Below are 26,872 nucleotides of genomic sequence, written 5' to 3'. Positions count from 1 at the left end.
TGTGACTATCATAAATAAATAAAAATTTAAAAAAAAATAAAAAGAAAAAATAAAAGAAAAAATAAAAAGATCCCATTGGCTGCTACATGGAGACAGGTTACATGGCACCAGAGCAGATGCTGGAGAACAGTTAGGAAACTCTTAAGTTGTTGAGGTGAAATGAGATTGTGTTATGGAATTAAAAGGTAACAGATGAGACTTGGTAAGGCATCTAATATATCAGTTGATGTGACCGTTTTGGCTCCCGGGTTTCTGGCTTTTGCAACTCGATGAATGTAAGTAGTATTCACTCAAAATAGGAAATGTTGGAGTGCATCTCGGTTTGAGCCTCCTTAATCTGATACATTCTGCAAAAGCTGAGTTTGAGATACCAAAGTGGGTGTTTCTGGTAGGTTTTGATATAAGGGACCAGAGCTCAGCAGAGAGAGAGGTCTATGCTAGATACGTCAGTAGGCTGTGTGGGCTAATACTGAATTTGAGGAACCCCTACATTTAATGATCAGGCAAGTGATGGTGAACCAGCCCAGGAGACTGATAGTGCCTAGAGCAGTAGAAGGAAAACTAGGAGAAACTGGTGTCACAAAAGCCGAAGAGTATTTCTTTTCTTTCTAAAAAAAATTATTTAAATTCAGTTAAGCCAACATATAGTACATCATTAGTTTCAGATATAGTGTTCATAATTTGTCAGTTCTGTATAACACCCAGTACTCATCACATCACATGTGGGCCTATTTAATGCCCATCACCCAATTACCCCCATCACCTTACCCACCTCCCCTCCAGCAACCCTCAGTTTGTTTCCTATAGATAAGAGTCTCGCATGGTTTTTCTCATTCTCTGATGACTTCTTCGGTTTTCCCTCTCTTACCCTATGATCCTCTGCGCTTTTTCTTGTATTCCACATGTGAGTGAAACCATATGATGATTCTCTTTCTCAGTTTGACTTATTTTGCTCAGCATAATACCCTCCAGTTCCATCCAGGTTGATGTAAATGGTAAGCAGAGTAATATTCCATTGTATATGTATACCACATCTTCTTTATCCATTCATCTGTTGATGGACATCTCAGCTTTTTCCACAGTTTGGCTATCATGGACATTGCTGCTACGAACATTGGGATGCAGGTGCCCCTTCAGATCATAACATTAATATTTTGGGGGTCAATACCTAGTAGTACAATTAGTAGGTGGAAAGGTAGCTCTATTTTTAATTTTTTGAGGAACCTACACTCTGTTTTCCAGAGTGGCTGTACCAGCTTGCATTCCCACGAATAGTGCTACACATCCTCTCCAACATTTGTTGTTTCATGTCTTGTTCATTTTAGCCATTCTGACTGGTGTGAGGTGGTATTTCATTGTGGTTTTGATTTGTATTTCCCTGATGCCAAGTGATGTGGAACATTTTCTCATGTGTCTGTTGGCCATTTGTATACCTTCTTTGGAGAAATGTCTGTTCATGTCTTCTACCCATTTCTTGATTGGATTATTTGTGTTTTGGGTGTTGAGTCTGATAAGTTCTTTCTAGATCTTGGTTACTAACTTTTTATCTGATGTGTTATTTGCAAATATCTTCTCCCATTCTGTAGGTTGTCTTTTAGCTTTGTGGACGGTTTTCTTTACTGTGTAAGGCTATTTATTTTTTTATTTTTTTAAAGATTTTATTTACTCATGAGAGATACAGAGGGAGAGAGAGAGGCAGAGACACAGGCAGAGGTAGAAGCAGGTTCCATGCAGGGAGCCTGACGTGGGACTCGATCCTGGGTCTCCAGGATCACGCCCTGGGCTGCAGGCGGCACTAAACCGCTGCACCACCAGGGCTGCCCCTGGGCTTTTTATTTTGATGAAGTCCCAGTAGTTCATTTTTGCCTTTGTCTCCCTTGCCCCTGGGGATGTGTCTAGCACAAGTTGCTGAGGCAGAGGTCAAAGGGGTTGCTTCCTGTGTTCTCCTAGGATTTTGATGGATTCCTATGTTACCTTTAGGTCTTTCATCCATTTTGAGTTTATCTCAGTGTATAGATAGAAGGAAGTAGTCTAGTTTCATTCTTCTGCATGTGGCTGTCCAGTTTTCCCAGCACCATTTATTGAATAGACTGTCCTTTTTCCAGTGGATAGTCTTTCCTGCTTTGTCAAAGATTAGCTAACCATAGAGTTGAGTGCCCATTTCTGGGGTCTCAATTCTGTTCCATTGATCCATGTGTCTGTTTTAGTGCCAGTACCATACAGTCTTGATCACAGCTTTGTAATACAGCTTGAAATCTGGAATTGTGATGCCCCCAGCTTTGGTTTTATTTTTCAACATTCCTCTAGCTGTTTGGGGTCTTTTCTGATTCTATACAAGTCTTAGGATTATTTGTTCCAGCTCTATGAAAAATGTCTATGATATTTTGATAGGGATCGCATCAAATGTGTAGATTGCTCTGTGTATCATAGACATTTTAATAATATTTATTCTTCCCGTCCATGGGCATTGAATGTTTTTCCATTTCTTTGTGTTTTCTTTAGTTTCTTTCATAAGTGCTCTTTAGTTTTTAGAGTACAGATCCTTTACCTCTCTGGTTATTCCTAGGTATCTTACGGTTTTTGGTGCAACTGTAAATGGGATCGATTCCTTAATTTCTTTCTTCTGTCTCATTGTCAGTGTATAGAAATGCAACTGGTTTCTGTGTGTTGATTTTATATCCTGTCACTTTGCTGAATTGCTGAACGAGTTCTCACAATTTTGGGGTGGAGTCTTTTGGGTTTTCCACATAGAGTACCGTGTCATCTGTGAAGACTGGGAGTTTGACTTCTGTGTCAATTTGAGTGCCTTTTATTTCGTTTTGTTGTCTGATTGCTGAGGCTAGGACTTCCAGTACTTTGTTGAGCAATAGTGGTGATAATGGACATCCCTGTCATGTTCCTGATCTTAGGGGAAAAGCTCTGTTTTTCCCCATTGAGAATGGTATTTGCTGTGGGCTTTTTGTAGATGGCTTTTATGATATTGAGGTATCTTCTGTCTATCCCTAAACTGTGAAGAGTTTTAATCAAGAAAGGATGCTATATTTTTTTAAATGCTTTTTCTGCATTATTTGAGAGGATCATGTGGTTCTTTTCTTTATAATGTGATCTCTCATGTTTATTGATTGGTGAATGTTGAACCACCCTTGCAGCCCAGGAATAAATCCCAATTGGTTGTGGTGAATAATCCTTTTAATGTACTGTTGGATCCTATTGGCTAGTATGTTGGTGAGAATTTTTGCATCCATGTTCATCAGGGATATTGGTCTGTAATTCTCCTTTTTGGCGGGGTCTTTTTTTTTTTTAATTTATTTATTTATTCTCGAGAGACACAGAGAGAGAGGCAGAGACACAGGCAGAGGGAGAAGCAGGCCCTATGCAGGGAGCCCGATGTGGAACTTGATCCTGGGACTCCAAGATCATGCCCTGGGCCAAAGGCAGGTGCACTAAACTGCTGAGCCACCCAGGGATCCCCTTTGGTGGGGTCTTTATCTGGTTTGGGGATCAAGGTAATGCTGGCCTCGTAGAAAGAATTTGGAAGTTTTCCTTCCATTTCTATTTTTTTAAAACAGCTTCAGAAGAATAGGTATTATTTCTTCTTTTTAAATGTTTGGTAGAATTCTCCTGGGAAGCCATTTGTTTTGGGAAGTTTTTGAGGACTACTTCAGTTTCCTTGCTGGTTATGGGTCTGTTCAGGTTTTCTATTTCTTCCTCTTTCAGTTTTGGTAGTTTTTAAGTTTCCAGGAATGCATCTGTTTTCTTCCAGAATTCCTAATTTGTTGGAACATAGTTGCTCATATATGTTCGTAATATCATTTGTATCTCCTTTGTGTTGGTTGTGATCTCTCCTCTCTTTCATGATTTTATTAATTTGAGTCTTTACTCTCTTTCTCTCTCTTTTTTTTTTTTTTTTGCTAAGTCTAGCTGGGGGTTTATTGATCTTATTAATTCAAAGAATCAGCTTTCAGTTCTGCTGATCTGTTCTACTATTCTGGTTTCTATTTCATTGATTTCTGCTCTGATATTTATTATTTCTCTTTTCGTGCTTGGCTTAGACTTTGCTCTTCTTTCTCCAGCTCCTTTAAGTGCAAGGTTAGGCTGTGTTGGGATTATTCTATTTTTTGAGAGAGGCTTGTATGCAATGTACTTCCTTCTTAGGACCACCTTTCCTGTATCTCAAAGGTTTCATACAGTTGTGTTTTCATTTTCATTAGTTTGCATGAATTTTTAAGATTCTTCTTTAATTTCCTGGTTGACCCATTCATTCTTTAATAGGATACTCTTTAACCTCCAAGTGTTTGAGTTCCTTCCAAATTTCCTCTTGTGTTTGAGTTCAAGTTTCAAAGTGTTGTGGTCTGAAAATATGCAGAGAATGAGCCCAGTCTTTTGGTACTGAGACTGGATTTGTGACCCAGTATGTGATCTCTTCTGGAGAAATTTCCATTTGCACTCGAGAAGAATGTGTATTCTGTTGCTTTAGGACGGAATGTTCTGTATATATCTGTGAAGTCCATGTGGTCCGGTGTGTCATTCAGTGTCCTTGTTTCCTTGTCGATCTCCTGCTTGGATTATCTGTCCATTGCTGTGAGTGGGGTGTTGAAGTCCCCTACTATTATTGTGTTATTATTAATGTTTCTTTAATTTGGTTATTAATTGGTTGATATAATTGGCTGCTCCCATATTAGGAGCATAAATATTTAAAATTGTTAGATCTTCTTGTTAGGTATACCATTTAAGTATGATATAGTGCTCCTCTGCATCTCTTCCTACAGTCTTTGGTTTAAAGTCTAATTAGTTTGATAATGAGGATTGTTACCCCAGCTTTCTTTTTAGGGCTTTTAGCATGGGAAATGGTTCTCCACCCCCTCACTTTCAATCTGAAGGTGTCCTTAGGTCTAAAATGAGTCTCTTGTAGATAGCATACTGATGGGTCTTGCTTTTTCATCCAATCTGATACCCTGTGTCTTTTGAGTGGGGCATTTAGCCCATTTACATTCAGAGTAACTATTGAAAGATGTGAATTTAGTGCCGTTTTATTACCTATAAAGTCCCTGTTTCTGTAGATTGTGTTTGTTTCTTTCTGGTTTATGTTACTCTTAGGCTCTCTCTTTGCTTACAGTATCTCCCTTAGTATTCTTTGCAGGGCTGGCTTGGTGGTGACATATTCTTTCAGTTTCTGTCTGTCCTGGAAGCCCTTTATCTCTCCTTCCAAATGAATGAGGCTTGCTGGATAAAGTATTCTTGGCTGCATGTTTTTCTCATTTAGTACCCTGACTATATCATGCTGGCCCTTTCTGGCCTGCCAGGTCTTTATGGGTAGATCTGAAGCCAGTCTAGTGTTCCTATGCCTCGAGGTTAAGGACTTCTTGTATTGAGCTGCATTCAGGAGTTTTTCTTTATCCCTGAAATTTTCAGTCTTCACTATTATACGTCTCTACCTCTTGGGCGTGAATGCCTATTTCCTTTCCCGGATTAGGAAAGTTCTAAGCTATGATTTGCTCAAATATACTTTCTGGTCCTCTCTCTCTCTTTCCTCTCCCTCAGGGATTCCAGTAGTTCCAATATTTTTAAGTTGTGTGGCATCTTTGATTTCTCGAAGCCTGCCCTCATGGTCCATTAGTTGTTTTTCTCTCTTTTCCTCAGCTTCCTTCCTTTCCATCAACTTGTCTTCTATGTCATTTACTCTCTCTGCTGCCTCATTTACCCTAGCTGTTAGAGCATCCAATTTAGACTGCATGTCAGAGCATTAGATCTCATTTCTGTACTAGTAGATTCTCTAGAGTCTTTCATGCTTTTTTCAGGCCCAGCTAGTAACTTTATAATTGTTATCTGGAATTCCATCTTTGACATTTTACTTATATCTGTGGCAAAGAGTATTACCTCTGGTTCTTTCTTTGGTTGTGAATTCCTCCTTCTAGTTATTTTGCCCAGAGAAGAGAAGATGAATGAGTGAGTACTTTCAAAAATATCAACCACAACCCAAGTTAAGATACACACTAGACAAATCCAAAGAGATTAGAAACCAGAAAAGAAGAAGAAAAAGAAAAAAAAATTTTTTAAAGGAAGAAAAATAAAGGGGAATGGAATAAAAGACTATAATCTCACAGGATGGACAAAACAGGGTGATGCAGTTGGTCCTGAGTGTATTTTGGTCTGTGTATTAGGAGATGCTAAATCCCAAATTGTAAAGAATGTAAAATTTATATATGTGTATATATATACAAAAATAAAATTGAATAGAGTGAAAGGAAGCCAAAAATGAAGAGTATACATATGAAATGTAAATATAAAAAAATAAGTTAAAAAATATTTTAAAATCAAAGGTTGATAAAATAAGAAACTAGTTGAAAAGGGAAAAGAGAAAAAAAAAGAAATGGAAAATTTTAGACTGAAAAATAAATGAATCATGAGGAAAAACCTTGAATTCTATATACTATTTACCCTCTCTCACTCTGAGTTTTACAGTCCTATGTGGTCTATAAATTTGCTGTTCACTGTTCTTCCAGCTCATCTTCCTTCCAGCAGGAGGGGTCTGCTATGCTGATTCTCAGATTTCTGTACCTTGGCAGAGTTGTACTGGACCCCTCATTACACTGAGGGGCAGAGCTCAGTGTAAGCTGTTTTTGGTTGCTCTATGTGGCTTTTGTTCTCTGAAGACTTTCTGTGCCTCTTCAGAGGATCAAAACAAAAATGGCCATGCTGGATCTCTAGCCCCAGAGCCTTTTGAAAGATCAAAAGATCGTGGCCCATTCTCTGCAGTAAACCCTCAGGAATAAATGGTCTTCACTTTTATGTCTGCCAAACTCTATAGACTCCTGCGGTGGGATTCTCCCAGGGGAAGGTGGAGAGTCACTGATTTGTGCGTTTTGCAGGGCCCTGGCTCAGAGAGTGATCCGCCCAATCCTGCATGAACCCGCTCCACTCCTCCCAGGGGAAGACAGAAGGTCGCCTATTACTGTCCTTTACAGATCCCCACCCTGAGAGCTGATCTGCCCCTTCTGGGGTAAGGAGAGGATCGCTGCTTTGCTGTTTTTCACAGGGCTCTGGCACTGAGAGCTCTCCCCTTGGTGGTGTGCACAGCCACCCGGACCCTCCCAGGAGAAGGTGGAGGGTTCCTGTGTTCCTGTCCTTTGTAGGGTCCCCATGTAGCAAACCATCACTTGATTACGCTGTGGCTCATGTTTTATGGCAAACTGAGCTGAGGGCCCTATCCTGGGCTCCCTGACTATAATGTTTCTCCGCTCCAATGCTTGGGAACTCTACCAGCTCAGGCACCCCCATTCTTTCTGTGACTCCAGGGATCCTGAGAACATACTTTCTTGTCTAGAATTCTGCCCCATTTCACCACCTGAGCACCTTTCAAGTAGGGATGTCTCTCACTGGAGCTGGTTTCTAAGAGTTCCGATTTTGCCCTTTGGAGCTATATCACTTTCTGGTAGCTGGCTTAAGAGGCTCCCTCCCGCCCACTGTTTATCTTCTGACATATCCCTTCAGAATCACTTCTCTGCATGTCCTACCTTGCAAAAACTATGAGTAGAGCTCCAGATATTTTCTTACATCTCAAGTTGAATTCATGGGTATTCAGAATGATTTGATATCTAGCTAAATTCAGGGACCAGATAAAATGAGGTCCCCTACTCTTCGGCCATCTTGCCTCCCCCACCACGAATGAGTATTTCAAAAGGAGGAGGTGGTCAGTAGTCCCTAGATGGTACTATGAAAGGTCATATATGTCCTTCCAAACTCGAACATTTATTTCCATATTTATTGATCATATCTGTGATCTAATTACATATGATTCTGTATCCTAACTTTTATTATTTTCACTTAATTTAACATTAATATTTTTCTTGTTCATAATCTTTAGTTCCCTGAGTGGCTGTACACTTGACTTGAACCATTTCCGTGTTGCTAGGTGATTAAGTTACCTCTGCATTTTTATTTATTTATTTATTTTTTGCATTTTTATTCTTACAAGCAGTGTAATAATACTGTACTTTTGGAGGGTTGTATTTTAGGTGTTTTTCTTAGGTAATATACCAGAAGTAGGATTATTCAATCAAAGGCTTAGAATATCTCTATGGTCTTGAAGTCCTGTAGCAAAGTAACATATTTTTGAAGCAGTGTTCATAGACATCTTTTTTAAACATTTTATTATTTTTACAAATTGACTTTAATGCTTTTTATTTATGCAAGGCAGATATATTAAGAGGAAAGTATTACAGCAACTGCTAAATTTTACTGCTATTATTTTTATTTTTTGTTTTTTATTCATTTTAGAGAGAGAGCAGGTGTGCATACACGTGTGTGAGCGAGGGTGAGTGTGGCAGGGAGGGGTCAGGTGAGGGGAGGAGAGAATCTCAAGCAGACTCTGAGCTGAGCACAGAGTCCCACATGGGGCCCAGTCTCACAAACCTGAGATCATAACCAGAGCCAAAACCAAGAATCAGAGGCTTAACCTTCTGAGCCACCCAGGTGCCTCTACTGTTAATATTTTAAAAAAACATTCTTTCATATATCTCTTTTTCAATATAAATTCATATAGGTATTTTATATAAACGGGACCCAGTTATACTTGCTCTTTTGTAACCTGCTTTTATCATCTAAATACAGGTTCTATTATCATTTTTAATGGTTATATATTTATCATAAATTTATTTAACCATTTAAAGTCCAGAGAATATGTTTATATAGGTTCATCTCCTTAAAATCTTAGATGTGCTACTGGTGGGTTAAAGGATGTGCATATTTAAAATTTCAAATATGTATTTCTATATTGTGTGGAACGTGGTTCCAAAGTGAGGTTTTTTTTACAGAATTTTATTCTTTTGAAAAAGGAAACTTTAGGGAAATCATGGTAATTGATTTTTGCCATCTAACATTACTGTGCATTTATAACTTCCATTATTTTATCTTTAGCTTTTGCCTCTGATGACAGAGCAGCTACAGTGGATGCCATTTGTGAATACCAAACTTCACGAGCCTTTTGTGAAATTTATATATTGGTCTCTAAGACAGCTGGATGCGGCAGCACAGGTAATTGATTAATAGGAGTCTCTTTAAGTGATACTCTGTTCAGTATTATTTCTCTTGATCTTGTTCTTTTACAGATTTCTTTGGTTTATATTTCAGGACTTTTGCCTTCTTTGTTTTATTCACTACTATCTTGTCTTTTATAAATACTGTTTCTCAGTGCTATAGGTTTTATTTAATATGTAACGTTTTTTAAGTTTGAAAATTGGAGTACTTAGTAAATATCACTCTATTAGGTTGTTAAAACCACTGTCCCCTTCCCCCATTATTTAACTTATAATTTTTCATATTTTACTGAAGGTAATAGAAATTAAAGATTTCTTGTGTTAATGCCAGTAAATGCACACTAGGTAAATTGGACAGTGATTTTTACAGTAGCCTAATCAAAGCAGAAAAATTATTCCAGTATCTATAAAATGAATCATACATGTTACCTATTTATATAAGGTTCATTCAATTTAAATTATGTCATATGTATGTAATCATTTGTGCTATTAGCTGTAGTAATTTTGTAAAATTTTATTTCCCTAGTTAATATTGGTAAACACTGTTATAGCTTTCATTTACTTAAAGGAGAGATGCAAATTTGTGCTTGGGTAGTGTAATCTTGGTCTTGTGGAATTTAAGAAGCACACAGCTAAACCACTTAGTGTAGTACTGATGATCAAGTAGTGTTAATTGATTATAATTATATATAAATCATAGTAATAACACTGATTATTATATGTATGATTATTAAACTTAAGGAGAAATAACTTTCCTTGGGTAGTATTTCAAATATTTTGCCTCTGTGGTGCGTAAGTAGGCAATGTGAGCAGGTATGCACATGTGCATGTGCCCCCCACCCACAGAAAATCATTTTTAATTTATTGGTCTTAACTACATGTTTTACTAAACAAAGTTGTATGGATTATCAGATCTTGTATTGTTGCTATCTTCTTTTTACAATTTGATTTTTCTGTTTGTATAATGGTTTCTAAAAATGGTTGGCTGAATGCTTGTCTCAGCCACAAAAGGCTGTGCTCAGCAATCAAGTAAAATTTTCTTTTATCTTCTTTCCAAATATTCTTTTCATTTTCAGATAATTTACAGTTTATTTTTATCTACAAATATATACTCTGCATGTACTTTGTGTGCTATTATAGACAGGACTACCAGTGTGCTTCTACATTTCTAGTAGAAAGTAGCATTCTTGCCACTGTCCTGTTTGTTTATTCAACATTTATTGAAGGATTTCTAATATTTTAGTTGTAACAATTGTCTGATTGCATGTACTTTTTAAATTAAGCTATTTATTTTGAGATAATTGTAGATTCACTTGTAGTAATAAGAACTAATACAAAAAAATCACTTGTGTCCCTAACCCACTTTCCCCCAGTGATAACATCTTGTGAAACTAGTACAATATCACAACCACAGTATTGACATTGATATAGGCAAATGATTGTTCAGTCATCATACTGATTCCTCATGTTGCTTGTTTTTTAATGTATACAGACTTTTATTTTTTATTTTTATTATTATTTTATTTTTATTTTTATTTTTTAAAGAGATGAGACTGCTTTCTATTTTTTTTTAAAGATTTTATAAGATTTTATTTATTTATTCAGAGACACAGAGAGAGAGAGAGGCAGAGACACAGACAGAGGGAGAAGCAGGCTCCGTGCAGGGAGCCCGATGTGGGACTCGATCCTGGGTCTCCAGGATCACACCCTAGGCTGCAGGCGGTGCCAAACCGCTGTGCCACCAGGGCTACCCAGACTTTTATTTTTTAGAACAAACTTAGGTTCACAACAAAATTGAACAGAGATTTCCAGTATATTCCCAGACCCCACTTAAATACTGTCTCCCACACTGTCAGCTTCCTGTACCAGAATTTGTTAAAATTGTTACAGTGTGGGGCAGCCCCGGTAGCTCAGCGGTTTAGTGCCGCCTTCAGCCCAGGTCCTATCCTGGAGACCTGGGATCGAGTCCCACGTCGGGCTCCCTGCATGGAGCCTGCTTCTCCTCTGCCCGTGTCTCTGCCCCCCCCCCATGAATAAATAAATAAAATCTTTTAAAAAAAAATTGTTACAGTGTGTTAAACCTGATGACCCCACATTGATATGTTATTTCACCCCAAGCCCATAGTTTACATATATTAGTTACCATTCCTGGTGTTTTACTTTCTATGAGTTTTGACAAAAATATAATGGTATGTAACCACCAGTATGGTATCATACAGAATAATTTGTTACTAAAAATAGTTTGCCCTAAAAACCTTGTGTGGTCTGCCTAGTCATGTTTCTCTGATCCCTAACTCCTGCAAACCACTAATTCTTTTACTCTTTGCCTTTTACATAATGTGATAGTTTTTCCTTTTACAGAATATCATATAGCTAGAATTATACAGTATGTAGGCTTTTCAGATTGGCTTCTTTCACTTAGCAATATGCATTTAAGATTCCTCCATGTCTTTTCATGGTTTGATAGCCTATTTCTTTTCAGTGCTGAATAACATTCCATCGTCTAGATGTACCACAGTTTATTTATCCGTTCACCTACTAAAGGACATTTTGATTGCTTCCAAGTTTTGGCAAGTATGAATAAAGATGCTGTAAACATCCATGTGCAGGTTTTTGTATGGACATTACTCCTTTGCATAAATACCAAGGAGCACAATTGTTGGATAGATATGGTAAGAGTATGTTTAGTTTTTTGAAAAACTATAAGCTGCCTTCCAAAGTGGCTACACCATTTTGCATTTCCAGTAGCAGTGAATGAGAATTCCTGTTGCTCCACATCCTTATCAACATTTGGTGTTTTCAGTTTGGCTGTTCTAATTGGCGAATAGTCAGATCTTGTTTTTATTTGCAATTCTCTAATGACATACCGTTGAGGATCTTTTCATATGCCTATTGCCATCTGTATATCTTCTTTGGTGAGGTTTGCGGGTTCTTTCCCCATTTTTTTTTTAATTGGTTTGTTTTCTTACAGTTGGGTTTTTAGAGTTCTTTCTATATTTTGGTTAACAGTTCTTTATCAGATTTGTCTTTGGAGATATTTTCTATTTCCAATCTGTAGCTTGTTTTTCAATCTCTTGACAGAGTAGTTTTTAATGAAGTCTAGCTTCTCAGTTATTTTTTGTGGATCATGCCTTTGGTGTTGTATCTAAAAAGTATTTACTATATCAAAGGTATTATGTATTCTTGGAGAATTGACTCTTTATCAATATGTAGTGCCCCTCCTTCCCTGGTAACTTCCCTTGCTCTGAAGTCTGCTTTGTCTGAAGTTAATACAGTTATTCTAGCTTTCTATCGATTAGTGTTAGCATGGTCTATCTTTCTATCCATTTACTTGTAGTCTGTATTTGTCTTTATATTTAAAGTGAGTTTCTTATAGACATTGTATAGTGGGTCTTCTATTTTGATTCACTCTAATAGTCTCTCTCTCTCTCTCTCTTTTTAATCTTATTTATTTATTCATGAGAGACACAGAGAAAGAGAGAGGCAGAGACACAGGCAGAGGGAGAAGCAGGCTCCATGCAGGGAGCCTGATATGGGACTTGATCCCAGGACCCCAGGATCACGCCCTGGGCTAAAGGCAGGAGCTAAACTGCTGAGCCACCCAAGGCATCTCTAATAGTCTCTTTTAATTGTTGTATTTTGACTATTGATATTGAAAGTGATTATTGTTATTGTTGAATTAATATCTACCATAAGTTTTTACTGTTTTTATTCATTAACAATTTTCTTTGTTCCTGTTTTGTTCTCTTTTCCCGCCTTTTGTGGTTTTAATTGGACATTTTATATGCTTCTACTTTCCCTTCTTTCTTAGCATCTCTTTCTTTACCTTTTTTAGTGGTTGTCCTACTGTTTGCAATATACAATTTACAACTAATGTAAATCCACTTTACAATTACACTATACAGCTTTACATGTAATATAAGTATCTTATAATACAGTAGACCCACCTTATCTGTGGTTTCACTGTCTGTGGCTTCAGTTACCCACAGTTAACCACAGTATGGAAGTGGATGATCCTCTTCTGAAGTATTGTCAGAACGTCATTATTAGCCTAACGCTAAGTAAGGTCATAATGCCTGTGTCATTTACCTCACTTCATCTCATCCTGTAAATATTTTACTGTCTTACATCATCATCATCATAAGGGTGAGTACAGTTACAATAAGATATTTTGAGAGAGGGAGGGAGAGAGAGAGCCCACTTTCACATAACTCATATTATTATAATCTATTTAATATTAGTTATTGTTGCTAATCTCTTACTATGCCTCACTTATAGGTTAAACTTTATCATATATATATATGTATAGGAAAAGAATAGTTTATAAATAGTTTGGTACTATTCATGGTTTTAGGTATTCACTGGGAGTCATGGAACATCTGCCCCTCAGATAAAGGGGTACTACTGTAACAAAATACTGCTCATTTCTTCTGTCTTGTATTCCCTTGTATCATTCCTGTCGTTCATTTCACTTATACATAGGCATACATAAGCATGCATATGTACACATACATGTGCACACACAGAAGCATCAATAATTGTTGCTATTTTCAAGAAATTTATGTTAGATCAATTAATAAGATAAAAGTATTTTATGTACATATTCCTTCTCTAATGCTATTTCTTATTTTATGCACATCCAGATATAATTATCCTTCTCTCTAAGGACCTTTTATTAATATTATTTTCAAGGCTGGTCTACTGGTCACAGATTCCTTCAATTTTTGTTGGTCTGAGAAAATCCTTATTATTGGTGGATAATTTCACAGTATTTGGAATTCTAGGTTGGTGGAGTTTTTTTCCTCAATATTTAAAAAATTTCATTCTACTTCTTTGTGCTTACATGGTTTTTGAGGAGAATTTGGATATAATTCTTATCTTTGCTTCCATATAAATAAGCTATATTTTTCCTCTGGCTTCTATCAATTTTTTAAAAAATCTTTATTTTTTCATTTTCTGCCATTTGAATATGATATACCTTGGTGTCGTCTTTTGGGGATGGAGTTGGTATTCATCCTCCTTGGTGTTCTCTGAACTTCTTGGTTTTATTTCCTATGTTAATTTGGAGGAAATTCTGTCATTGCTTCAAATATCTCTCTTATTCCTTTCTTTTCTTTTCCTTCTGGTATTTATTTCCATTACCTGTATGTTACACCATTTGTAATTATCCCATAATTTCTGGATATTCTGTTCTGTGTGTTTTTCTCTTTATATTTTAATTTTTGAAGTTTCTGTTGATCTATCTTTAAAGATTATTTCTTCATCCATGTCTAGTTTGCTAATGGGCCTACACTCTTACCAGCAATATCTGTGATCTTGTTTCTCCATGGCCTCACCAGCATTTAGTGTTGTTACTATTTTTTATTTTCACCATTCTGATAGTATTGTTTTCTCATTGGAGTTTTAATTTGCATCTCTCCAGTGGCTGAACATATGTTTTCATGTGTTTACTTTTCCACATGTGTAGCCTCTTTATTCTGTTTGTGTCTTTTGCCCATTGTGTAATTGGACTCTTTGTGTTCTGTTGTTGAGTTTTGAGGGTTCTTTATATACTTTAGATACTAGTCCTTTGTTTGGTATGTCGTTTGGAAATTTTTTTTTTCTTTTTCGTAGCTTGTATTTTCATCCTCTTAACAGATAGTCTTTTGCAGAGCTTTGAAGTTTTAATGATTTCCAGTGAATCATTTTTTCCTTTTGCAAATGTTGCTTTTGGGGTCAAGTGTAAGAATTTGTTAACTAATCCTAGACTGTGAAGATTTTATCCTGTTTTTTCTTAAAGTTTTAAACTTTTGCATTTTACATGTAAGGCTATGTAGTTTGAATTAATTTTGTATGAGGTGTGAGACTTGGATCAAGGTTAATATTTGACCTATAAATGTCTAATTACTCAAGCTCCACTTATAAAAAAGGCTTTCCTTCCTCTGTACCTTTGTTAGTTAGAAATAATTGTGTGGGTCTCTTTCTGAGTTCTTTGTTATTTTCCAGGTATATGTGTGTCTGTTCTTTGCTAATTCCATACCGTTGATTCCTATACCTTTATAATAGGTTTTGAAATTGGGTATATTGATTTTCTCTCATTTTACTGTTGTGTTTCAAAAATGTTTTAACTATAATAGTTCCTTTGCCTTTCCTTATAAATTTTGGAATAATCTTCTTTATCTACAAAATATCTTGCAGGGATTTTGATAGAATTGCACTAACCTGTATTTAATTTGAGAAAACTGTGTTGAGTGTTCCATTTCAGGAAATGATATGTTCCTCCATTTTATTTATAAATTTGATTTTTATCATCCATGTTACATGGTTTTAAGCATAAAATTCCTGTACATTATTTGTTAGATTTTCAGCTGCATATTTAATGTTATTTTTAAATTTTGGTATCCATGTTGATATTCTGTTTATTCTGTATCCTGTGACCATGATCTTACTAGTTTTAGGATTTGTCTTAAAGATTATTTGGGATTTCCTATATAGTCATGCATTTGCGAATAAAGAAAGCTCTTTTGTTTTCCTTTTTTTTTATACATTTGCCTCTAATTTTTCTATTGCATTAGCTATGATATGTAGGACTATAGTAAATATGAATGGTAATGGACATCTTTGGCTTGTTCTTGAATTTAGAGGAGAAAATAGTCCTTCACTATTAATCATAATTTTAGCTGTGGTTTTATAGGTGATTTTTATCAAATTTAAGTTCCCCTCTATTCCTATATTTCTGAGATTTTTTTTTTTAATCATGAATGAGTATTGAAACTTTTTTTAAACACTTTTTGGCATTTATTGATATAATCATGTGATTTTTTTTTTCTTTAACCTGATAATGTGGTGCATTACTGTTTGGCTTTCAAATACTGAATTAGCCATATATTCCTGAAATAAACCCCACTTAGCTATGTGGTATGGTTCTTTTTATATTCACTGAATTCTGTTTGCTAATATTTTGTTAAAGAGTATATATTCATTAGGGATATTGGCCTGCAGGTTTCTCTTCTTTTATACTATCTGTCTGGTTTTGTATCAAGGTAATACTATGTTCATAGAATTAATTGGTAAGTGTTACATCTTCTTTCTTTGAAAGAAAATAGAATTATTGTTAATTCTTCTTTAGACATTTGGTAGAATTCTTCTATGAAACTGTCACCCTGGAGATGTCTTTTTTGGGGAATTTTTTTTAGTTATAATTTTTTTAAAGATTTTATTTGAGAAAGGGTGAGAGCACAAGCATGGGGAGTAGCAGGCAGAGGGAGAAGCAGGCTCCCCATTGAACAGAGAGCCCAATATAGGCCTCAATCCCAGAATCCTGGGATCATAACCTGGCTGAAGGTAGACACTTAACCAACTGAGCCACTGGGTGCACCAGGGAGGTTTTAACATTTTATGAATTCAAGTTCTTAAATAGTTATAGGGATATCATGTAACTTATATGAGTGATTTGTAGAAGTTTGTGCTTTTCAAGGAATTGAGTGAACCCTTGTCTAAGCTCAAACATGTTAAGGATGTATGTGTAAAGTTTTTCATAGTATTCTTTTATTATCCTTTTGATGTCCTCAGTGTTTGTAGTAATATCCTCTGTTTCATTCCTAGTATTGATTAATTTGTCATTTTTTTTCTTTCTTGCCAGAAGTTTGTTATGTTGATTTTTTTTTAAAGGATTATCTTTTAGTTTCAGTATTTTATAGTTTTCACTTTTATCCCTTATTATTGCCTTCCTTCAGTTTGCTTTGGATTTATTTTGTTCTCCTTTTTTAGTTTACTAGGTAAAAGCTTAAATTATTCACTTGAGACTTCCTTTTTTTCTAATATATTGCTATTTTTAATGCTGTTTTTCTGTCAGTGCTGCTTTAACTGTGTCCCGCAAATTTTGGTATATTGCATTTTCATTTCTTGTAGTTTAATTTATTTTAAAAATTTCCCTTGAGACTTCCTTTTTGACTCATGAATTATTTAGAAGTTCGTTTTAGATCTTTTACCTTTCTGTTTTTCTGGTTTGGTTGTATTGTTGACATTGTTTGGCTGACAGTGTGTATTCTGCTCTTATTATGTGGAGTGTTCTAGAAATGTGGATTAGATCCTACTGGTTGGTGGTGTTTTGAGTTAGTTTATATCCTTGTTAATATTTTGTCTATTTGTATTGAGTGTTCAGAGAAGTCTTCAGCTGTAATTGTGAATTTACATTTTTCTCCTGTTGGTTTTATCATCTTTTGCCTCATATGTTCTGCAACTCTCTTGCTTTATGAATATAAATTTATGATTGTTACGTGTTCTTAGTGGTTTGACTCTTTTATCATTATGTAAGTTTCTCACTCTCCCTGGTAGTTTTCTTTGCTTTGAGATCTATTTTCTAGTATTAATATAACCACTCTACTTTCCTTAGATTCATAGTGTCTTTTCCATTCTTTTAATTTTGATCTGTTTACATTGTTATATTTGAAATGAAATTTTTATAGATAGCAGATAGCTAGATTTTATTTTTAAATCAACTTTACTGAGTTTTTGTGTTATAACTGGTATATTTAGGCCATTTATATTTAATGTAGTTATTGATATGTTAGGGCTTAAGTTTATTTTTTTGCTACTGTTTGTTTTTGTGAATCTTTTTCACTTCTCTGGGTTTTCTTTTCCCCTGCTTTGCTGTGGGTTGCTTGAACATTTTTTAAAGTTCCATTTTGGTTTATTTATAGAATTTTGAGTCTCTTTTTATAGTATTTTTTTTATTAGTCCTTCTAGGTACCACATTGTATATAAATAACTTACCACAGTCTGCTGGTGTTTTCATTTTGCTAATTCAACTGAAGTATAGAAACTTTGCCTTTTCATCCCTTTATTAATCCTCTGTCTATAATATTATTGTGCTAATATTTTTCTACATATATTAAGGATCACATTAGACAGTGTTATCATTTTTGCATCAACTGTCAAACATAAAACTCAGGAGAAGGAAAGTCTATTGCATTTGTCTATGTTTTGCTTACTGAGTTCTTTTCTTCCTTCCAGATATTCCAAGGTTCCTTCTTTTATTATTTCATTTCACCATAGAGAACTTCTCTTAAGCAGTTTTGGAATAGGTCTGTTGATGACAAATTATTTTAGTTTCACTTCATCTTATAGTGTCCAAGTTTCCTCTTCATCCTTGAAGGATATTTTTACTGGGTATAGGATTCTTTTTTTTTTTTTTTTTAAGATTTTTTTCTTTCATTTGACAGAGTGAGCACAAGCAAGGAGAACAGCAAGTAGAGGGAGAAGGAGAGAGGGAAATAGACCTCCCAGGGAGCAGGGAGCCCAACTCATGGCTTGATCTCAGGACCCCATGATGATGGCCTGAGCCAAAGGCGGACACTTAACCAACTAAGCCACCCACGTGTTCCTTGGTAGAGGATTCCGAGATGATAGTTCTTTTCTTCTAATACTTGAAAAATGTAGGTGCTAATTTCTTCTAGACAACTTCCATGGCTTATGATAAGGAATCTACTGTTACTTGAATTGCTTGCTTCTTTTATGTTAATTTCTCTGTTACTGCTTTTGTTTTCTTTTTTCCTTAGGTTTCATAAGATGGGCTATTGATATATCTTGTTGATCACTTTGGATTTATCCTTTCTAGGGTTTGGTCAGCTTCTTCAGTCTCTAATTTTTTTTTTTTCCAAATCTGGGAAGTTTTCAGCCATTACTTCTTTTTCAGCCTCACCTCATGTTTGTTTTTCCTTCTAGAATTCTGATTGATATGATTATTAAATCTTTCGTTATATTTCCTCAGTTCCTGGAATCTCTGTTTATTTTTCCCCTCCAGTTTTTTTTTTTTCATTGTTCAGATTGTTTTAAATTCCAGGTAACCAGTTACTTCCTTGTGTCCTCCATTCTGCTGTTGAACCTATTTTTTTGTTTGTGTATTTTTTTCTTTTTTAATTGAAATACAAGTTAGTAAACATATAGTGTAGTAGTGGTTTCAGGAGTAGAATTTAGTGAGTCATCACTTATATATAACACCCAGGACTCATCCCAACAAGTATCCTCTTAATACCTGTCAGCCTTTAGCCCATCCCCCCACTTACCTCCTCTCCAGCAACCCTTAGTTTGTTGTCTCTTATGGTTTGCTTCCCTATTTTTGTCTTGTTTTTCTTTTTTTTCCCCGTGTTCATCAGTTTTGTTTCTTAAATTACACAAATGAATGAAATCATACAATATCTGTCTTTCTCTGACAGACTTATTTCACTTAGCATAATGCATTCTAGCTTCATCCACCTTGTTGCAGGATTTCATTCTTTTTGATGGCTGAGTAATACTCCATTGTATATACACTATTACTTCTTTATCCATTCCTTGGTTCATAAACATTTGGACTCTTTCCATAATTTGGCTATTATCCATAGGGCTTTTATGAACATTGGGGTATGTGAGCCCCTTCGAATCAGCACTTTTGTATCCTTTGGATAAATACCTAGTAGTGCAATTGCTGGGTCATAGGGTAGTTACATTTTTAACTTTTTGAGGAATCTCCATACCATTTTCCAGAGTGGCTGTACCAGTTTGCATTCCCAGCAGTGTAAGAGAGTTCCCCTTTCTCCGCGTTCTAGCCAACATCTGTTGTTTCCTGTGGTGTTAATTTTAGCCATTCTGACTGGTGTGAGGTAGTATCTCATTGTGGTTTTGTTTTTTTTTTTTTTTTTTTTTTTTTAATTTTTATTTATTTATGATAGGCACACAGTGAGAGAGAGAGAGGCAGAGACACAGGCAGAGGGAGAAGCAGGCTCCATGCACCGGGAGCCTGACGTGGGATTTGATCCTGGGTCTCCAGGATCGCGCCCTGGGCCAAAGGCAGGCGCTAAACCGCTGCGCCACCCAGGGATCCCATCATTGTGGTTTTGATTTGTATTTCCCTGATGATGAGCAGTGTTGAGCACTTTCATGTGTCCGTTGGCCATTTGTATGTCTTCTCTGGGGAAATGTCTGTTCATATCTTCTGCCCATTTCTTAACTGGATTATTTATTTTTGGGGTATTGATTTTGATGAGTTCTTTATACATTCTGGACACTATACTTTTATCCAATATATCATTTGCAAATATTTTCTTCTGTTCTGTAGGCTGCCTTTTAGTTTTGTTGTTTCCTTTGCTGTGCAAAAGTGTTTTATTTTGATGAATTCCAATAGTTTTGCCTTTGTTTCCCTTGTTTCCAGCTATGTGTCTAGTAATAAGTTGCTGAGGCCAAGGTCAAAGAGTTGCTGCCTATGTTCTCCTCTAGGATTTTGATAGTTTCCTATGTCATATTTAGGTCTTTCATCCATTTTGAGTTTATCTTTGTGCATGGTGTAAGAAAGTGGTCTTAGTTTCATTCTTTTGCATGTCATGGTCCAGTTTACCCAACACTATTTGTTGAAGAGATTATCTTTTTCTCATTGGATATTCTTTCCTGCTTTGTTGAAGATCAATTGACTGTAGAGTTGAGAGCCCATCTTTGGGTTCTCTCTTCTGTTCCGTTGATCTATGTGTCTGTTTTTCTGCCAGTGTCATTCTGTCTTGATGATCACAGCTTTGTAATACAGTTTGAAGTCTGAGACTGTGATGCCTCCAGCTTTGATTTTCTTTTTCAGGATTGTTTTGGCTATTTGGGGTCTTTGTGATTCCATACAAATTTTAGGATTGTTTTTTCTAGGTCTATGAAAAATATTCGTGTTACTTTTACTGGTGTTAAACTGTGAATTTGGGTAGTATAGACATTTTAACAATATTTATTCTTACAATCCATGAACATGGAATATTTTTCCATTTCTTTGTGTCTTCTTCAGTGTCTTCCATTGGTGTACTATAGTTTTCAGAGTACAGATCTTTGATCTGTTTGGTTAAATTTATTCTTAGGTATCTTCTGGTTCTGGTGCAGTTGTAGATGGGATTGATTCCTTCATTTCTCTTTCTGCTGCTTCATTATCAGTGTATAGAAATGCAACAGATTCTCTACATTGATTTTATATCCTGGACTTTGCTGAATTCATATTTTAGTTGTAGCAATATTTGAGTGGAGTCTTAGGGATTTTCTACATAGAGTATCATATCATCTGCAAAGAGTGCAAGTTTGGCTTCTTCCTTGCCAACTTGAATGCTTTTTATTTCTTTCTGTTACCTACCGAGGCTAGGACTTCCAGTACTAGGTTGAACAATAGTGGTGACAGTGGGCATCCCTGTCATGGTCCTGACCTTGGGGAAAAAGCTCTCAGTTTTTCCCCATTGAGGATGGTATTTGCTGTGGAACTTTTGTATATGGCCTTTATGATGTTGAGGTATGTTCCTTCTATCCCTACTCTCTTGAGGGTTTTTGTCAAGAAAAGATGCTGTATTTTTTCAAATGCTTTTTCTGCATAAATTTAGAGGATCATATGGTTCTTATCCTTTCTTTTATTAATGTGATATATCATGTTGATTGTTTGACAGATATTAAGTCACCCCTGCAGCCCAGGAATAAATCCAACTTGATCGTGGTGAATAATCCCTTTAATGTACTGTTGGATTCAATTAGCTAGTAAACCCATCTGTTTTTAATTTGGTTAATGTATTTTCAGTTATAAAATTTCCATTTGGTTCCTTATGTTTTCTTTAGTAAGACTTCTATTTCTTTGATGAGGTTTTCTATTTTTCATTTTTTTAAAAAAATGCATAATTACTAATTTTATCATTGCTGCTTTAAAATATTTGTCAGATAATTCTTAAATCTTTGTGCCATTGGTGTTGGCAATTACTGATTTTCATTCAGTTTGAGATCTTCCAGGTTCTTTGTGTGATTAGTGATTTTTATTGAAAACTGGACATTTTGGTATTCTGTTATAAGACTCTGGGTCTCTGTTTTATCTGACTTTCTTTTGACACTGCTCTTGCAGAGGAAATACAGGTTGGCTTCTCTTTATTGCCTAGTGAAGTAGAAGTCCAGATTCCCCACTAGGCCTCCACTGATACCTCCCTAACTGGGAAGGATGGGAGTATCTAATTACTACCCCTCACATAGCCTTCATGGATACCTTGTAACTGCCTGGTTGAGGGTAGAAGTGTAAGCTCTCCTTGGAATTTTGCTCATTTAGGTGGGTGTTAGATCATCTAGATATTTGGTGGGATATTTGGTTGGATTGTGGTTTTGTCTAAAAGTTTTTGTCTTGGGGCACCTCAGTAGCTTAGTTGGTTAAGCCCCTGACTCTTCATTTCAGCTCAGGGTTCTGAGATCGAACTCCACATCAGGCTTTGCGTAGGTGTGAAGCTTGCTTTAGATTCTCTTTCTCCCTCTGTCACTCCCTCTCCACTCTTCGCTCTCTTTCTCTCTCTAAATAAAATTTTAGGGCAGCCCAGGTGGCTCAGTGGTTTAACGCCGCCTTCAGTCCAGGGTGTGATCCTGGTCACCCGGGATCAGGTCCCACGTCGGGCTCCCTGCATGGAGCCTGCTTCTTCCTCTGCCTGTGTCTCTGCCTCTCTTTCTGTGTGTCTGTCATGAGTAAATAAATAAAATCTTAAAAAAAAAATCTAAATAAAAATTTTAAAAACGTTTTTGGTCTTGCAAGGCTGCTCTTTTCCTAGCCTTTTGGCTAGAGAGAACAAGCTTATGTTGGGTCTTTTTTGTCTGCATTTGCCAGGTTGTCAGCTTTTTCAACTCCAAGTCTGAGAAATGTGAGGCATTAACAAACTTGTAGAATTTCTAATATTTTCTTCTATTTTTATACCAAAGTTTTAGAACACATACATACATATTATCTTTTCCTAATGATTGTAAAAACTTAGTTTTTTTTTTTTAATTTGAATATAGTTGATGCACAGTGTTAACATTAGTTTTGGGTATACAACGTACTGGTTCAAATTATCTGTATGTATGCTCTGCTCATCATGAAGTATAAGTACCATCTGTCACTCTATAACACTATTGCAGCATCATTGACTATATTCCCTGTGCTGTGCCTTGATTAGTGTGACTTATTCCTTCCATAACTGGAAGCTTGTATCTCCCATTCCCCTTCACCCATCTTGCCCTTCTTTTCACCTCTCTTCCCTCTGGCAACCATCAGCTTATTCTCTATATTTAAAGGTTGATTCTGCTTTTTGTTTGTTTATTCCTTTTTTTTTTTTTTTTAAGATTCCATATAGCAGTTAAATCACAGTCTTTCTCAATCTGACTTATTTCACTTAGCATAATACTCTTTAGGTCCATCCATGTTGTCACAAATGGCAAAATCTCATCTGTTTTTTTGGCAGCATAATATTCCATTGTGTGTTTGTGTATGTATGTATGTATATGTATATGTGTATATATATGTATATAAACACACACACCACATCTTATCCAGTTACCTGTTAATGGACACTTAGGTTGCTTCCATATTTCGGCTCTTGTAAATTAGTGCTGCAATAAACAAAGGAGTATACACATCTTTTTTTTTTTTCTTTTTAAAGATTTTATATATTTATTCATGAGAGACACACAGAGAGAGGCAGAGACACAAGAAGAGGGAGAAGCAGGCTCCATGCAGGGAGTCTGATGTGGGACTCAGATCCTGGGTCTCCAGGATCACGTCCTGGGCTGAAGGTGGCACTAAACCGCTGAGCCATCTGGGCTGCCCTACACATCTTTTCAAATTAATGTTTTTGTTTTGTTTGAGTAAATAACTAATAGAATTACTGGGTAGTGTGGTATTTCTTTTTTTCATTTTTTGAGAAACCTCCATACTGTTTTCCACAGTGGCTATACCAACTTATATTTCCACCAATAGTATATAAGTATTCCTTTTCAAATTTAAAGTTTATTGGCCATATATTTAAATTAGATTGCATTTGTTATGCCACTCACCACCGAAACATTGTGCCTTTTGATACCCATAAAATCTCAATATATCTCTCTAATCTTAATGTATTATTATTATTGTTATTATAATTAGGGAGGGAGTGGAGGAGGGCAGAAAATGAGAGAATTTCAAGCAGGCTCCACACCCAGTGTGGATCCTGACACAGGGCTTGATCTCACAACCCTGAGATCATGACCTGAGCTGAGATCAAGAGACACTTAACTGAGCTACCCACGTGCCCATATCTCTCTAATTTTAATATATTGAAATTCTAAAGCAAATACTTGTTACCTATATTTAAGCTACTTCTGAGTCTAGCTCATGCACTCTTCTCTGTAAAATGATTTTCCTTTACTTGGTTCTTAAAATATATATGGAATATCATAAAAGCCTATATTATTTTATTTTTTTTAAGCCTATATTATTTTAGAAGTATTTATGTCAGTATTTCTGTTTTGCCCATTGTCTTGTTTTAGTTTATTCATCATGAGAATTATCCATGATTCTAACCTAGTGTCTTGTTCTTCTGCAATTGTTAAAAGTTATCAAAATTACTGTGATGGTTATGATCATAGTGATCTATAAAACAGGAAGGCCCTAGGTGATCACTTTATAAGCCAACACTGTAAGATATACCCAAACAAGCCATTTGTCAGTAATGGTGGAGGAGTGTGAAGAACCTATAGTGTCTCTGCTCCTTTGATTTGTATGTGCCAGAAACATATCATGATCTTATGTTCTTAAACATTTTCAAATTGAATCTTGACTCAATTCTCCTAATTTTGTTCTTAGAAAATTACATCTCCAATTTCTTAATTCTTGTAGGCTGCTCATTTCTTTTAGGAAAAGTCATAAATAATTTAGAAAAGTTGATTATAAAATTACTTCTTTTTAATCTTGCATATTTCTAACCCATTTTTTAATTAGAAAAAATCGACATTTTTAGTTTCTATATTTGATTGTCGTATTTGAAATATATCATGGATATAAGTAAATATATTAAGATGGTACATATTTTTGACAGCATTCAACCATGACATCAACATTGAGGAGATTGGGTGAAGACATATTCAAAGGAGTAGTAACTAAGGGAATTCAGGATAATTCTTTAGAACATTCAGTGGAGAATAAACCAAAGACAGCTGCTTTCTTTAAAAGCTCCAATTTACCATTGAGATTTTTATCAACTTTAATTGTTCTCAAAACAGTCACTCAAGGTAAGCTTTCACATTTGCTTATGATATAGTTTTTCATAAACAGAAGGGAATTCTACGTAATGAAATAATTCTTACATAGCCAAATATGTTTTCCATTTTTATTTTTTATTTATTTATCTTTTAAAGATTTTATTAATTTATTCATGGTAGACACAGAATGAGAGAGAGGCAAAGACACAGGCAGAGGGAGAAGCAGGCTCCATGCAGGGAGCCCGATGTGGGACTCAATACCACTTCTGTGCAGTAGAGTATTGGACATGCTGACCATCTTCAGTGAGTCATTAAAAAAAAAAAAAGATGAATGTCCAGAAGGAATACAGAAAACTATTCATTCATTCATTCACTCTATATAAATCAAGGACATTCAATAAAACTAGCTAAGAAATTTATTGAATATCATATGCTGGGTTCTGAATATTTATGTCTCCTGCAAAATTCATATGGTGAAATGCTGACCCTTAAAGATGATGGTAATACTAGTTGGGGCCTTTAGAAGGTGCTTAGATCGTGAGGGTGGAGCCCTCATGAATGGGATTACTGCCCTTATAAAAGAATCTCCACAGAGATCTCTAGCTTTTCACCTTGTGAGGACACAGTGAGAAAGAAGGTACAGGCTGTGAACCAGAAAGAGGGTCTTCACCATACTGGCGACCATACTGGCAACTTTGTCTTGGACTTCACCGACTCCAGAACTGTGAGCAAAAAAATTCCTGTTGTATGTGAGCTACACAGTCTCTGATATTTGTTATAGTAGCCTGATAAAATTTGTGTTTCAGAAAATGAGCTTCAAAGAAATTCACAGTCTGTTGACTTTCAATATTATCATTACTATCTATGACTACCCATGGCTGTATATCATGACTACTGTGAATATCACTAACAGCAATCATATATGTAAAGAAATCTTGTTAATATAAGTAAAACAAAGAGTGTAAAATTTGGATATAAATCTAGTATGGTATCTGTAAACTTCATTTCTTTGTGAAATATAATAGGGCATAAATAAAGATATTCTCCCTCTCCCTCTGCCCCTTCTTCCACTTGCATTTGCTCACATGCACTCCCTCTAAGAATAAATAAAATCTTAAAAAAACAAGATCTGGGTAAATAATAGATGAATGGACAGAGTAATAAAGATTATTGCTGAGATTAAATGACAGAAATAAAGGACTTTTTAGGGCGGGGGAGGGCAGAGGGGGAGAAAATCTCAAGCAGGCTCCATGATGCAAGGCTTAATCTCACAACCCTGAAACAATTGTAACATTATACATCAACTGTATTTTTGTTTAAAAAATAAAAATAAAATTTTAAAGTTAAATTGAAATAGTCATGATATATAATAAAAATGAGTACTTCTAAAACACTAAAATAGGGCAATAGGAATATTAAGTCCAGAAATGACACAATTTGCACTTAATATATATATATTGAATTAGTGAATTGGTTGCTTTCTTATGTAAGTCACTTTTTGAAGAAAGAATTATAGGACAGTTCTTGCTTTCAAAGTCCTTAGAGTCTGTTGGGTAAGTAGGTTGTAAATATTTTTCTGCTTCATCTTATTATTGATACAGAAGTTTAAATAATGTGCTTCTGGTTAAAGAGAGATGATAAAAATTAGTTCTGGTGGTATAATTAGGAGATCAGGAGAGGATTTAGTATAAGGAGTTAGGATTTGAGCTGGACTATCAGGGATGTATAGGATTTTATAGGCAGAAAATAAAGAAGGCCATTCCTCAAGGAACAGTATGAGCCAGAGTTTGGAATTATGGAAGAGCATGGCATGCAAGAACAGTGAGTTATTCAACAGAATAACATGT

The 26,872-nt window shown here is 35.7% G+C and overlaps 1 protein-coding gene across 10 annotated transcripts in view; it reads left to right on the top strand.

Moving 5' to 3' along the window:
• The window catches only part of CCDC138 (coiled-coil domain containing 138), a 110,404-nt gene that overhangs the window by 56,115 nt on the left and 27,417 nt on the right, over positions 1-26,872 (top strand). For 8 of the 10 annotated variants that reach the window (XM_038550846.1, XM_038550844.1, XM_038550843.1 and 5 more), the window contains 2 exons: positions 8,917-9,033; positions 24,863-25,055. The exons of 1 other annotated variant lie outside the window; for it this stretch is intronic. In XM_038550846.1, coding sequence (XP_038406774.1) covers positions 8,917-9,033; positions 24,863-25,055 — 310 coding nt within the window. Of the gene's footprint in view, positions 1-8,916; positions 9,034-24,862; positions 25,056-25,618; positions 25,750-26,872 lie in introns of all 10 variants that reach the window. One more of the 10 variants, XR_005365708.1, reaches the window with a different exon arrangement.

This window comes from Canis lupus, chromosome 10, assembly GCF_011100685.1.
Source record: "Canis lupus familiaris isolate Mischka breed German Shepherd chromosome 10, alternate assembly UU_Cfam_GSD_1.0, whole genome shotgun sequence".
NCBI lineage: Eukaryota > Metazoa > Chordata > Mammalia > Carnivora > Canidae > Canis > Canis lupus.
The sequence above is the reverse complement of the archived record's forward strand: the minus strand, read 5'-3'. Positions and strand labels throughout refer to the sequence as shown.